Source organism: Mastigoproctus giganteus, chromosome 1 (genome assembly GCF_048544385.1).
Source record: "Mastigoproctus giganteus isolate SK-2022 chromosome 1, ASM4854438v1, whole genome shotgun sequence".
NCBI lineage: Eukaryota > Metazoa > Arthropoda > Arachnida > Uropygi > Thelyphonidae > Mastigoproctus > Mastigoproctus giganteus.
The window spans coordinates 259,143,021-259,158,890 of NC_143575.1; the positions used below are offsets into that span (position 1 = coordinate 259,143,021).

At 36.1% G+C, this 15,870-nt stretch overlaps 1 protein-coding gene across 4 annotated transcripts in view; it reads left to right on the forward strand.

Moving 5' to 3' along the window:
• Positions 1-15,870, forward strand: part of LOC150091832 (uncharacterized) — a 256,523-nt gene that overhangs the window by 105,113 nt on the left and 135,540 nt on the right. For 2 of the 4 annotated variants that reach the window (XM_090377195.1, XM_090377211.1), the window contains one exon: positions 7,519-7,803. The exons of 1 other annotated variant lie outside the window; for it this stretch is intronic. In XM_090377195.1, coding sequence (XP_090233321.1) covers positions 7,519-7,803 — 285 coding nt within the window. The remainder of the gene's footprint in view (positions 1-7,518; positions 7,804-15,870) is intronic. One more of the 4 variants, XM_090377203.1, reaches the window with a different exon arrangement.

Below are 15,870 nucleotides of genomic sequence, written 5' to 3' on the forward strand. Positions count from 1 at the left end.
GTTATATGACAGATAAAAGGTCTAAAAACCTGTTGTTTGGTTTCATTTGGATGAAGGGTTACTGTTTTTTTTTTAATAAAACCCCAAACATGAGAGCTATTAGAACCTATATTATTTAGTACCGTGCTTAGGTTGGAGTTTGGGAAGACTAAAGAAGATATTTGTTGACATTAGGCTTCTGTAGACTTTCAGGAAATACGTATGAAGAAAGGTTGTTCTAGAAAATGGCAGTTGAATGAATAAACGAGGATGATGAAAAGTTGGTTCTGTGAGTTTGAAGTTGGACAGTAATTGGATGTTGGCTGGTGGTGGTATGTGTATGGACTGTGTTGAAAGAGAGAGCGGGAATTATAGAAGCCAATTCAGAAGAACAGTACCCATGAAAGTATCTGTAGAAAAGGCATGCAGCAGAAACAGTATGTCTATGAGACAGCGAGTGGAGAGACTCTGTTAGAGATGAATCATTAATTAACCTAACTGCCCTCCTCTGAATGGAATCTAGAAGCCTGAGAGAGGTTTTGGGGGCACCGCCCCAGATGTAGGAACAATATTCCATGGTAGGACGGATTTGCGAATTGTACAGAGTGAACAGCTTTGGAAGAAAAGTTTTTGGAAAAGTTTGGAAGAAAAGTAATGCCGGGAGCAAAAGAGAAAACCAAGTTTTTTAGCTGCAGAGAAAGAAATATTTGTAATATGCTTGTGCCAAGAGAGATTAGAAGTCAGGGTAATCCCCAAAAGAGACATATCATTTTGTCTAGAAATCGGAGTGTCACCAAAGGTAAGCATAGGAGCAAAAGAATCCTTTTTGCAAGATATAAGACAACACTGAGTTTTAGAAGGATTGAAATCAACTAAATTGTCTTTGCCCCACTGGAGAATTACCTGGAGATTGGCATTTAAGGAATTGGTAACAGATATTCAAGAAGTTGAAGCTGATTGAGCAGAGCAAGGTTTCTCAAAATTTAAAGTAGAATGCAATGTGCTATCATTGGCAAAACTATGAATAGGATTTCCAGTCAATGGAAGAAGGTCATTAGTATACAAGAGGAAAAGAGTGGGGAAAAGAACTGAACCATGCGGGACGCTGGCATTAGTGGAGAAGTTAGAAGACAGAGAGCCATCTACCATCACCGTCAGTCAGCAATCAGAGAGAAAACTGGATAACCAATTACAAAAAACAGTTGGAAAACCATAAGATGGAAGCTTGTTTATAAGACCTTTATGCCAAACACGATCGAAAGCCTTTGAGATGTCAAGAGCAACTGCTTGTGTTTCACCGAACTTTTCCATTGAATTTGTCCATAAATGGGTAACATAAGCCAGAATATCACCAGTGGATCGACACTGACGGAATCCATACTGGCGATCGTTGATCAGACGGAAGGTTTCTAGGTAGTTTAAGAGTTGGCGGTTAATTGATTTCTCCATTACTTTAGAAAGAGTAAAGTAATTGCAATGGGATGATAATTGGATGGGAGGGATTTGTCACCCATTTTAGGAACTGGCTGGATGTGAGCAAATTTCCAAGCAGAAGGAAAAACACCTTTGGAATAAGAAAGTGAAAAAAGGTGGCAAAGAACAGGAGTAAGTTAAGTAGCACAGGTTTTGAGAACAAGTGGAGAAATACCATCAGGACCTGGAGCTTTCTTAGCATCAAGATTCGTGAAAATCCTTCTGACATCCTTTTGATGGAAGACCACAGGAGGCATTGAATGGAGCGTGTTTGGAATGGTGGGAAGTGTTTTTCCAAGATCATTAATACATGAGTTGGAAGAAAAATGGGATGCTAGCAGGTCAGCTTTATCCTTAGCTGAAGTGACAAAAGAATCATCTGGTTTTGAGAGAAGTGGGAGCAGAGATGGGTAAAAGTTGCAGCCAAGCATTCTGGTCTCTTACCAAAGCTAGGCTACCGTTAGGGTAAGAAGCAAGTTTTCTACTCTTAGACTGATTAATAACTGCTTTACAATTGTTGCGAGCTTTGGTGTAGGCAAAAAATGAAACTGAAGAATTAGAAACAAGCCAATTACGATATGCAAAGTTCTTCTCTTGAACAGCCTTAGCACATTTATTGGAAAACCAAGTTTTAGATAAAGGACGAGATTTTAAAGTGGAGTGTGGGATAAAGGATTCCATTCCTACAAGAATAATTTCACTGACACTATCTGAGCGAACATTGACATCAGAATTTTTGAAACAGTAATCCGATCAAGGAAAAGAAAAGAAATCTCGCATGTCATCCCTTGCATTCTTATAATGCCAAACAATATGAGGTTGGGAATAGCCATGAGATAAAGGCTCCATTGGAGAAGAAACAATCACCAAGTTGTGATCTGAGGTGCCTAAAGGACCACTCACTTCGACAGTGTACTTAGAAGGGTTGTTTGTGAGAAAAATATCAAGCGTGTTGGCTGTATGGTTAGGATTGTTCGGTATTCTTGTAGGTAAATGAACAATCTGTGCAAAGTCATTAGTAATTGCAAAAGCCTCAACATCTCGACCAGCTAGGTTGGTGTGACTAGAAAACGGAAGTCAGCTGGAATTGTGAACATTAAAATCACCAAGGAAAATTACCTCACTGTTAGGAAAGTTTGACTGGAGAAAGTCAAATTGGAAAGAGAGGAAGTCAAAGATCTCCAAGTGATTAGTTGAGTTGGGAGAACGGTAGAGAAAACAGATGAATTTGACACAATGAGGTAGAGATATTTTAAGCCAGAGAAGATAGAAAAGAGGAGATTTCAAATTACCAAGTCCCTGATGGGGAATATTGGAACAGACATATGCACAAGTACCACATTTGAGGCGAAATCATACAGTAAATAGTTTGGGCAACTGAGTTGAGCAGTAGTTGAATCAACCGATAACTGAGATTCTTTCAGAAAAATTACATGGGGTTTGGCAGACTGCAAGTGGAAATGGACATCGTTGAGATTAGAATTGAGACCACGTATATTTGTGAAATGAACTAGGAAGTGTTTGTAAGGTTTAGATCTTTTCCCAGATAAGCTTACTCTATTAGTTTGACAATTCATGGTGTATTCAATAGTAAGAAAAAGTGGGTCGGACATGCTGTATGAAGTAATGAAATTTTTGGATATGGCGTACACATGGTTGTTTGTTGTTTACATTTTTTTAAATTAATATATATTTATTAATTAAGGTGGCCCCAGCCAACCTTTGGCAACCCTACTGCCATTTACAGATAATTTAGCAGTATGTTTGTCATCTGCAGATAAAAGTAATAAAATTGCAGTGCCTGGAGACTAGACACCTGTGAGGTGAACTGATTGGAGCCTTGAATGGATTGAGCAAGCACAATGCTGATGGGATTCTTCCTCTTGCTGAGACCATATACATGAAGGAGAGCAAAATCAAATTGAGGAATTTCAGGTGGTTGATTGCTGGAACGAACTTCCATCTGTTGCTGTGGAAGTTGATAGTTTAAATAAATTCAAGATAGAACTAGACAAACTATGAATAGGTGAAATAGGAGGTGCCAGAGTTTTTTTTTTTTTTTTTTGGATTATGCTTTATAAGCTTGTCTTCTTGCAACATTTGTCAATGCTCATGATAAGGCTAAAGTTATGGAGCAGCAGTTTACTCTACTGTTCTTTATAAAGATTTTCAGTTTGTTCCTATCAATCTTTTTTGGTCATGGCAGGTTTTTTTCCCTGCCTGTACTTGGGAAAATAGGAGAGGGAGTATATAAGAGTACTGCAAAATTATGTGTAATTGACAGCGGGGTTGCTTTTGGTTGGCTGGGACCGCTTCCACCTTAGCTTTAAAGTTTCAAAAAAATAGTTTAATGAATATGTTATATTGTTACTTTTTATTAAGGATTAAAGATGTGGTGAATGTTGAAAGCGTGTATAAAGCTTGAATCTGAAGTTGTAAATAATTGTTTTGAAATATATTCAAGCTTAATCATTTTTTGAAGAATGATTTATGAACTGAAACTTTGTGTGTCAGACCTGTGTATGGGTTAGAAACCCATTTACCATCATTTAGGATTGGGTAACATGTTCACTGCCTCTCCATATTTAATCATCAAAAATCACTAGAAGTGATGTGCATGTCACATATAAGTGTTCAAAGTCTACCAGGTAGGTAGACTTTGAAGATATATCAGGCTTAGTGTCAAAGTTTGCAGATGATACAAAGATTGGCAGAGTTGTTAATGTTGCAGTGTGCTACTGCAACAGGATCTAGAAAATTTGGGCAGATGGGCTAAGAAGTGGCAACTGAAGTTTAACCTTGACAAATGCAAAGTACTGCATATGGGTAGACGTAACCCCAGAGAAACGTACCAACTGTGTGGTACTACACTTAAGGTGGTAGAAAATGAAAAATATCTGGGAGTAATTGTGCAGTCAGATATGAAGTTTTCTGAGCAATGCAAACAGGCTGCCAGGGCAGGTCATGGGGTTTTGTCAATGGTATATAGGAATTTTGCTAGCAGGGAAAAGGAGGTGATTGTCCCTCTGTATAAGGCAATGGTCAGGCCAAACCTTGAGTACTGTGTACAGGTCTGGAGGCCTCATTTTAGGAAGGATGTAGATTTGCTTGAGCGTGTACAGAGAAGGGCAACAAGATTGGTGAGGGGAATGAAGGAATCCTCTTACCAAGAGAGGCTTAAGTTCTGCAAATTGCAGTGGCTGGAGACTAGGCACCTGTGCGGTGATCTGATTGGGTGTATAAGGCCTTGAATGGGTTCAGCACACTGAATTCTGATCGGATCCTTCCACTTGTTCAGATTACGAACCTAAGGGGGCATAAATTCAAATTAAGAAAAGACAGGTGTAGAATAGATGTGTGGAAATTTGCCTTTAGCAAGCGGGTGGTTAATTTCTGGAACAAACTTCCATCTGTCGTTGTGGAAGTTGATAGGTTAAATAAATTTAAGGCGGAACTCGACAGACATTTGGAGGGAGTGGTGTGATTTTTTTTTTTTGGCTGATGCTGCATAAGCTCATGCACTTGCTTTCTTGCATCACATGCCACTACTACTACCTGTGTATGAGCAGTCCTTAAGCATCAATAAATGAGTGTCATAAAAGTAAAGGCACATGAAATTAACTACTACTCAAATATTAGCACATGAACTAGTGTTAAATGTCTCAGGATGAATCATGTTACATGTTGCAACTACATAGTAATTATGATATATAGTCTGGAAAATATGTAAAAAGAAAGAAGTTGGTGTTTGTAAATTATTATTGAACATAATGCATAAATAAGTCCATCCAGCTTATTTTCATTTTGCCTTTATATGGTTCACTACCCTCAGAGAAATATTCAAAAAGTGCCAGGTTTTTGGAGCTCTGCTGTAATTAGATAACATTTAAATTTCCTCTCAGAAATGAATAACTTTTGTTATTAAAAGGTCTAGATATGATTGCAGACCATTGTATGCCAAAGTTGGTTAAAGAAAATTTGAATTGACAGTTTTATATTTTTCAAGAAGTTTCAGTGGATCAGAAGTGCTCATTATTTTTAGCACTTCTGATTTGGCTTAAAAACTGTCTTCTTAACTATGGGTTTTCAAATTGTATAAACTACAGCAGCATTCAGTCATTGTTGGTACAATGAATGAACAATAATAGAGGTATTCTCTGCATTCTCATCTTCAGCAGGATAGATTTTTGAAAAAATTGTATCAAAACACTGGTTTTCTGGTATGAGGAAAAGATAGCAAACAATTGAAAACTTTCATTTTACCAACAAGGTAATTCCAAATTGTGAACTTTATTTCTAACTTCCTGTGAAGGAAGCTAGAAGGGACAGGACAGATATAATTATTATTTTTTTTTTACTTAAACCTGACTTCATCTGATTTGTTTAAAAATTTATAAAGAGCCCAATAACTACCTTTCAGATTTGTCCAAAGAAATCAGTGCCTTACTCAGGAATGGAATGATATTCTTCTTTCAAGAGCACGTAGTTGAAGAAGAGAATCTAAACTGACTGAAAAAGAGAATCCAACAGAGGTCAGGACCTCTTCAGTTAAAGAGTGGAAACATATGTTCCAAAAAAAGATCTTGGTTGTATCCCATCCAAATAACATTGATTTAAACAATTAGTTGAAATCAGCATTATAAACTTTAGTTTCTAATTAAAACATATGTCTATAGCATTAAAATAAAGTGAAGATAAAATATACATCTCAAACATACCGTTTAAAAATGTGTACTCAGTCGTAAAAATTTCAGGATTATATTTTGATGCAGGCATTGGAATAATTTGAAAATTGTTATCTGTGCATTCACTTCTACCTTTGAGGACACATTGGATCCCCCAGTGACAGCAACTAAAGACTGCCGTCATGGCTTGAGCAGATGCTTACAGTAGAGATAATGCCATTATCCATAGGTCAGTATACGTTGCTAACATCTTTCAAATAAATGGCATCACCAAAAGGTGACTGCTGTTTCACTTGATGGGTGGCTTTGATTATTTATCACAAAGTATATGCACTCCTAGTACTGGCACAAACACACATTAATTCTGATTTCATCAACAGTATTAAGTGCCCAGTGTGAATCACTGCATCTTCCCTGGTCTTGCTTCAATAAAGTGAGAGTGCAGAGGTTCGTAAAAAATGGTGTTGACTCAGATTGCAGCCACTTGCTTTTTTCAATTTAATCTTTTCACCTAAATTCACATTCTGATTTTACAGCAGAAATTCTTTTTAACCATGGACAAACTGTAATTCAAGAAGGTAAAAAGAAAAAGATCTGTCTCTTTTGTACAAACAGATCATTCAAACCTTTTGTGTGGATTTGACTGGTGGCCTGACTACCATCATTACTTGTTAACTGGTTGATACTCTTCCTTCATGTCTCTGATTGGCAGTCTGTAATGCCTTCAGATTCACTTTCCAGAATGTCAAGCATGTTGATGGTTTTCACAAAACAAACAATGCTGTCATCACGAGTGTCGAAATGTTGATCAGTCAACATTTTAATACTCATGATTCTAAACTGTCATGGACTCTAGCTTTTATCTTGAGGCCTGTTTGCTGGAAGTCCATGAATGTTTACAGGATTTCACTCATTGAGAGTACCAGGAGTGCATATACTTTGATCACAGAGTATATGCACTCCTAGTACCGGCACAAACACACATTAATTGAAAGGAGTTTCCAGCAAGGAGTATGACCTCTTATGATTATCTGCGTGTTACTGCCCTTTGTCCCTCTGCTTTGAAACATTTTCATTAGTTTACCAACACCAACACTACCACCATTCTTCCGGTAGCCATGACTGGCTACTGGAAGAATTATTTGACATGATCTATAAATGAGCAAAATTTCAGATAAGGTTTTGGCATGACAGTTGAAAGTTCATTGTTAGTGAAACAATGAAGTGAATGTCTAGTGGATCACAGGCAAGAACCTCAGATGAGTTTATAGTGAAGCTTCCTAATATTTATGGATCATATAATATTCTGAATAAATGATTTTGAGTAATTTTGTGTTGTGGAAAGGATAAAAAGATTAAAAACTTATTTCCTTCTGTCCAGCAGGAAGCACTAACGTACATTCAACGTCAGGAGAAGAATCGAACAGGTAGTGCCATAGCATTGATGAAAGCAGTGACCACTCAGAATACTGTACTTCACAGCTGCCCCACCACATCTACAGTGAGTAATGTTTACAATACAATAACATCAACAGTGTCATGTCCTCCTGGAATGCAAAGTTTAGTGCCTATCACATTACACAGTGATTCTGTAAATAACAGTAATCAAGATATAAACAGGATATCAGAATCAAAGATGCTTACAACTTCACAACCAGAAATCAAGGTTTGTATTAATACGTGCATTGTATTTCATTGAGTATATGTTTAAATATTTTGTGCAGTTTGTGCATGTATACGAGATGGCTTGTGCATGAAATGGATTTGCCCACCTAGTGTACATACCTGACATTGCCATAAGTGCCATGACAGAATATTTAAGTAATTACACAAGAAACATAAGTGCAAATTTTTGTTACCATAATCATTAACACATTATCCAAAGTTTACTCAATATCTTTCTTGCACTTTTACACAGATTTTCAAACAAGCGAGTTGTCACTTGTTGAATGCACAGTATTAATGGGGAGATTGACCACTGCTTTCTTCAGGGTCACTTAAGATTTTTGGAGTGTTATCTGCTGAATGCCATCCACTTTAACTCTGGTCACAGTCTAAGTAATGAACAAGTAAATTACAGATTCCCAGCATTTTGCTGGGTAGGTTGGTTATTTGTGTAGCATTTTTGCATAAATTGTTTATGTAGTTTATGCCTTATATGTTAAAAAACTTAAAATTTTAATGGTCAGTGATTGGTTAATTTATTTGATCTGTAAACTTTATTCCTGATAATAAGTATACTTATTTATACTCATTTATTTATACCCATATTTGACCACTTTTGTGCATGTGTCAAAGTGAATTAAAATTTGAAGGGAAAAAATGCCCCAAGATTCAGTGAACAGAGATTTGATCCTGTATCTCAAGGGTAGTCATTCAAAATAATATTTGAAAGCCGGAGAGTCACAAACCTTTGAGATGTATGAATGATTGTTACTGAATAAACTTTACAATAAATGCAAAAAAAAAAAAAAAATTCAGATGATCATTTCAAAGTCACTATAAATAGTTTTATTTTAATTGCATTTTGCATTTAACATGCTCAATAATGAATAAAGTAGCATATTATGAAAATAAATTTTCATGCTGTTAATTGAAAAAAAAAAAATTAGAATTGAACTTTTATAGTCATTTTCATATACACTAAGAAGTGCTTAAATTGTAAGATCTGTTTGAAAAGCAAGGTAACAAACTATGCCTTTCCCAAAAGGAATCATTGCATGGATAATTGCTTCTGGGAATTTATGCTATTTTCATGAGGCTATCTATATATATCTGGATTAATAAAACTTAGAAACATGAAAATTTATTTCAAGAAGAAAAGATACATTAATGTAACATTTACTAATGTTCTCCTTGAAAAGATATTTCTGAAAATATCTTTTTCAAGGAGATTTCACACTAGGAGAATATTCTGTTATTTTACTCCATGTGACTAACTAGTAGGGGGGGATATGCAGACTAAAAGGTTAACAGTGGCTGCAGGCAGAGGCAAAAGTGATGCTTGCACTGCTTCTATTAGAATGAACAGCAGCATGGAAAGCAAGGCAATGAAGATTTCCATGACTGTTGGGAGTCATAGTGGAACAAATAAATACATGGGCTGTGTTAGGATAACTAAGAGTAGAAACAGGTGCATGTACACCAATGCTAGGAGTATAGTTAATAAATTTGATGAGCTTGAAGTGCTAGTCAAGACATCAAAGGCAGATATTGTTGAGATATTGGAGACATGGTGTCAACACAGATATAAGCAGTGCAGAATTGGAATTTGGGGAGTACAATATGTACAGAAAGGATAGACAGGACAGGACAGGAAGGGAGGAGGAGTTATGCTGTTAGTTAAGAAACACATAAAATCTAAGGAAGTGCATCCAATTGATGTTGGTGGACAATGCAATGTTGAGTCTGTTTGGTGCAACATAAGCACTAGAAAAGGGAAAATGATAGTAGGTGTGTGTTATAGGACTAATGAATCTGATGAATATAATGAGCAATTGTGCAGAGAAGTAGAGTGGGCCAGTAAATCAGAATGTCTTATAATGGGGGATTTTAACTTTTCAGATATTGACTGGAACTTGTAGGTTGGTCACTTGCACACTAGCATGACTTTTTTGAATTTATTGGATGACTGTTTTCTACAGCAGCATGTTCGAGAGGCAACCAGAGGGAGTAGTACCCTTGATCTGATTATCAGCAGTGATTATTCATGCATTAAGAATTTGCAGATAAAGGAACCATTGGGTGACAGTGATCACAGCGTACTGAGATGGGAATTACTTAAAGATGTAACTGCCCTCAAGGCTAAAGGGGAGGGCTTTTGCATTCATAGAGGTGACTATGGGGGTCTCAGACAGTTTCTAAATTCTGTACAGTGGGATCAACTGATGATGTTACCAACATTGAATTCTAAATGGGAAGCCTTTGGGGACTTAATCTTGGAGGCTACTAGGCTTATCATTCCAACCAAGAAATACTGTTCAAGATATAAATAATGTCAGATGAATTAATGAGGCTCGTTGCAGAGAAGAAATATGTATGGGATGCATTTAAATTATCAGGTGACACATAAGCCTATGGCAGATATATAAGCTTGTCTGTAATCATCACAAAGGAGGTTAGGCAGGTGAAGGCAAATTATGAGAAATCTTTGGCAAAGGATGCAAAGAAAAACAGCAAAGAGTTCTTTCCTTTTGTAAACTCTAGAAGGAAAGGGATGAATCAGATTGGACCACTTAACATAGATGTTTTGACTATTGATGATCTTGCTCAGGTAGCTGATAAACTGAATGAGTATTTTGCATCTACATTCACACATGAGGAGTTATTCAATGACGGGAATGCCAGAAGTTTATCAAACTCTAACAGGGAGCTCAGTGATTTTGTAATAGCCTAGAGCAAAGTAGAGGAGAAATTGTTGAAGTTAAATATAACTTAAACAATTTCCTTTAATATAACTATCCAGTTATATTAAAGGAAGTAAGTAAACCCTTAGCCATAATTATGAAAGATTCCTTGCACTCAGGAGAGGTCCCCATGGACTGGAGGTGTGCAAATGTATCACCAATTCACAAAGGGGGTTTAAAGATGACACAAGTAATTATAGACCTGTTAGTTTAACTTGTGTTCCAGGGAAAATAATGGAGTCACTGGTTAAAGAAGCATTGCAGGATCAACTAGGCAATACATAGTTACGAAATAGAGGCAGTAATAGTTAAGACACAGCATGGGTTTCTTTAAGTGAGGTCTTGTCTGGCCAATTTTATTGGATACTGTGTTGTGGTCACAAAGGAACTGAATTGTTAACAGGATTGTTAACAACAATAAAGACAGCCAAAAATAATTTTGATATAATATACTTGGACTTCAGGAAAGCTTTTGATACTGTTGCACATGGAAGACTGCTTTACAAATTGGAGAGGTGTGACATTAAGGGTAAGTTGCTACAATGGATAAAGGAATGGTTGAGTGGGAGATGACAGAGAGTGGTAATCAATGAACACTGCTCTTCGTGGACAAATGTTATTAGTGGAGTTCCCCAAGGTTCAGTGCTGGGCCCATTGTTGCTTTGTGTATTCATCAATGATATTGATGAAGGTATATCAGGATTAATGTCCAAATCTGCAGATGGTGCAAAAATTGGCAGGGTTGTTAACAACAGTAAAGACAGTATGCTACTCCAACTGGATCTTGGGCAAATAGGCTGAAAAGTGGCAATGAAGTTTAACATTGACAAATGCAAAGTACTGCATATGGGTAGCAATATCCCAAGAGAAACATAATAACTTTGTGGTACTAAACTCAGGGAAGTGGAAAGTGAAAAAGACCTAGTTATAATTGTGCAGTCAAATATGAAGTCTGCTGAGCAGTCCAGACGGGCTGCCAGGGCAGGTCATGGAGTCTTGTCATTGATATATAGGAATTTTACTAGCAGGGACAGGGAGGTGATTATCCTGTTGTACAAGGTAATGATCAGGCCACACCTAGAGTACTGTGTACAGGTCTGGAGGTCTCATTTTAGGAAGGATGTAGATTGCTAGAATGAGTACAAAGAAGGGCAACAAGATTGGTGAAGGGAACGAAGGGATCCTCTTACCAAGAGAGGCTTAAGTTCTGCAAATTGCAGCTCATGGAGAGTAGGCACCTGTGAAGTGATCTGATTGAAGTGTATAAGGCTTTGAATGAGTTGAGCAAGCTGAATGCTGATGGGATCCTTCCTCTTGCTCAGATTAAGAACATGAGGGGGCATAGATTCAAATTGAGGAAAGTCAGTTGTAGAATAGATGTGCGGAAATTTGCATTTAGGCAGTTGTGGGTGGTTGATTGGTGGAACAGACGTCTATCTTTTGTTGTGGAAGTCGATAGCCTAAATAAATTTAAGGCTGAGCTGGACAGGCATTTGGAACAAATGGAAGGGTGAAATGGGAGAGTTTTTTTTTTTTTTTTTGGCTGTTGCTGCATAAGCTTGCTTTTTTAAATTGTATGCCTCTACTAATGCTAGTATTAAAATGATTTGATTTGGTTGCTATTGGCAATTTTTTTTAAATTTCCTGTTAAAAAAATTATTTTGAGGCATCAATTTTTCTAGTCCCTGTTTCTCTGAGAGTCACAGTTCAAGAACTAAAGAACAACAGTTTGGTTGTGTCTGTCATATATGGACAAACACTAATTAAAGTGTAGTTTAGTTGGATAAATTAATTATTAGTCCTAGTTCACTTTATAAGCTTTATTAATAAAGTTGTAAGTTCATAAACTTTATTCTTTATCAAGATCTTTCAAATGATAATATGGTTTATCTTTAAATTTGCAAAACTTGGGAGTAAGATTGTGGGTAAACATATTTTCAAGAATTGCTTTATTTACAGTATAGTGGATTCATATTTGAGAATCTAGATGTGGGGAAGGAAAACAATGGTTTTAGCCTTGTGAATAAGAGGATCATTTCAATATATACCCGTACTCCCTCTCCTCTGGAATTTGCTACCTTCTCTAGAATATCTTGCTGGTGTGATTTTGCACTTTTTTTAAATACCTTTTCATTGTTCATTAAGGTCATTGTATGAGACTGACCAAACCATAAGTGAGATAAGGTGGTAACATCTTTGCATTTTGTGGATGACTTGAGCAGCTTGCAAAGAGCTGTTGAACATCATTTTATGTTCAATAAGACCCCATTTTTTGTCGTTCCTCTAATATGGCACTTTTTTAGCATGACTTGTTTAGCTGCCGAGTCTGAGAAGGGCATCAGGTGCCATTTTATTGTCATTGATTCAGTCTGTTCATAGCATATGATAGCATAAACATGTTATTAGACTTTTATATGCATTCGCAAGTGAAAAAAAGGCTGTGCCACTTTTCAGCGGGGTTCTGAAACCTAACCCGCCATATGAGTGGGCCCTACTGTATTAAATTAAATTGATCTACAATAGTGAAGCGTAGGCAGAAAATAAAGCTGAAGGTTTCTGTTTATACCTATATATGCCATATTCTTATTCTGAATAGCTGTAGTACATTGTTTGAGAAACCATGGTTTTGATATGGAAAAGGATGAGAGTGTAGAATAGAAAAAGGAATGAAAGATTTAAACTCTGCAAGAATGATTTTGCTGTGTGTTCAGAAATCTGAGCAGATTTTAAACTCAGAATTGAAGTAGTTCACCAAAGGAAATGAGGAATAGAATTTAGATCATCCCATTTTGCATTCTTTTAATACCAGACGTGATGTTGAAAATGGCTCTTGAATAGAGACTCCATTGGAAAAGAGACTGCCCTGAAGTTGTGACCTGATTGTACCTAGTGGATAACTAATATTAACTGTGTTCTTTAAAGGGTTTATGGTGTGGAAAAGATCAGGAGTATGGTTAGTGCCCGGTATTCTAATAGGTAAATGAATAAGTTGTGAAAGGTTATTGATAATAGAAAAAGCTTCAACAGCTCTATCAACTGAGTCTGTTTAACTGAAAAATTGAAGCTGGCTGCAGTTGAGAATATTAAAGTTAGCAAAAAAATGCTTCACTATTAGGTGAGTTATGAGATACATAACAGAAAATCCATCTTTTTCACTCAGTTTGACCTGTCTCCATCCTCCCCATTTGTAATATAGTTTGTGACAAAGAGTTTATCTGTACTTTTGCAAAAACAGATTTTCTTTGTCTTTTTATTTTCTCAAAGTGCATATAAAGAAATGCAAAAATAGATGTTGCATTTCATAGTGAGGATGATGTTATACATGCCAAATGTTTATTTGCATTTGTCATAGAACATTTGCTGATCATGCAGGTGCATTATTTGGAAATGTTTCTCGATAGAAAAAAACAAAAACTTGTGGAAAGCAAAAACAACAGGCATTGACAAATTGATAAACTGACATCTCTGAAAACCGGGCCATTTTTAATTGCTAAAAATGGCAATAAAGTGATTCCAAGCTGCATCCCATTGTGACATTTTTTTTTTTTTTAAATAAAAAACCGCCAAATTGAAAGCATGTACTCTCAGTGTTAGCATTGGTAGGTGACTTGGGTACAGAGTACATTGTTGTGAGCGTCTTCTTTTGAACAACCTGAAACGTGTGGGATTCATTAAAAAAAATTGTCTGGCACTTAGTGTTGATGATGCATATATTATAGTATATGTGAAAACGGGAATAACAAGGGTGGGTATTAAAAGAGGAGATTGAGCACTTAGTAATAGTGTGTAATCATTGTCATCTTATTAACCTGCATGCTCTCCTCTGACAGTAGATGAATACTTAATTACTACTATCTATAAAAATGCTAAAAGGAAATATAGGTACAAACAGTTTCAAGCGTTGAAATTGTAACATACACCAGCTGAAATCTAAAATTTCAACTGGTGCATGCTACTAAAGTAAAAAAGATTTTGAAGCATGGCTGTATTTGGTTATATGTGTAACTAGACCTGTAAAAAGCAACCCTTGACAAGTTTGTTTAAAGAAGAGATGATGAGAAAAGCAGTATGAGCACTTTTCATAGTTACAAAATTGAAAAGTACAATAAGCGATCGCTAGTGGGTGGCACTGATTCATTTTCAAATCCAGTTCATGATCCAAAGTTTTGAAAAAAGACAAATTGATGAACTGAAGAACTTCTGAATTGCAAACTTCTGGTAAAAGCAATCCTAAACAAACAAATTGATAATTTGAGGCATGTTATCCTTACTTGTGCAGACAGTCTGCACAAATGAGGATAAAAATTGAAACTGATGATTCAAATCATCAGTTTCTTTCTTCTGGTTTGAATAAAATAGTTTGCTTGTCTCTTAAATGTTATGCCAATATTTGAAAATCCAAACAACTTTTTAATCCAACATACCATACATTATTGTACTGAGATCATGCCTAGATATATTGAAGAATATTATGTGAATGTTTTATTTACCAATGGTTTTCAAATCTTTCACTTCCATTTTGGAAGTTGATTACCATACCAGACTAAACCAGAAGAATGAGTCTGACTAAGTCATATGCATTTCTGTTTCCAAGATTCTATTCTTTTGCTCTGTGAAGAAGTACTTTATTGCTGGATGATGTGACTAAATGGTGTACAAGTTCCCAATGAAAAATTATGTTCTTATAAATGCTGAGGTAACACAAATTTCAATTGGCAGTGCATCATTTTCAAATTTGTAATTTTTTATGGACAAGTTTCCAGTACTACTTGGTGTCATTAAAGATAAAGAAATAGATGTTTTGTAGCATCAGTTCTGTTAGTGTGAGAATCTATCAGATTCTAATATGAAAAGAAGAAAGAAATCTTGTATTTGGTTTGTGAACTTACAAGTCCACAAAGAAGCTCAGAAATATACCAAATCCTCAAGTCATTTAACAATTCCTCATAGCAGCATTGAGTCAGGGAGGGTATTTATCCAGGTTAGAGAAACAAAAACTGAATTCAGATCCTCTTTTTCTGTCAAAGCTTTGGAATGCTTCTGACATCCAAGTCTGGATGGCAGGGCCATTGTTATGAATAAAACTTTGACTCAATTTCCTAAGAGTGTAAAATCAAAAGCAGTAAAAGGTTTCCAAACATAAATCCACAGACAGAAAAATGTTAGGTAAGCTAAGGTTTAAAGCATATTGTACTAGTACACAATCCTATGGTTGTATTTTGATATAAAATGTCTAAACTGAAAAAACCTCCTGCTTTTTTTTTTTTTTTTTGAAAAATCTGTTTTTCATCTGTTTTGGTGGACCAAATCCAAAAACATGTTTTCCT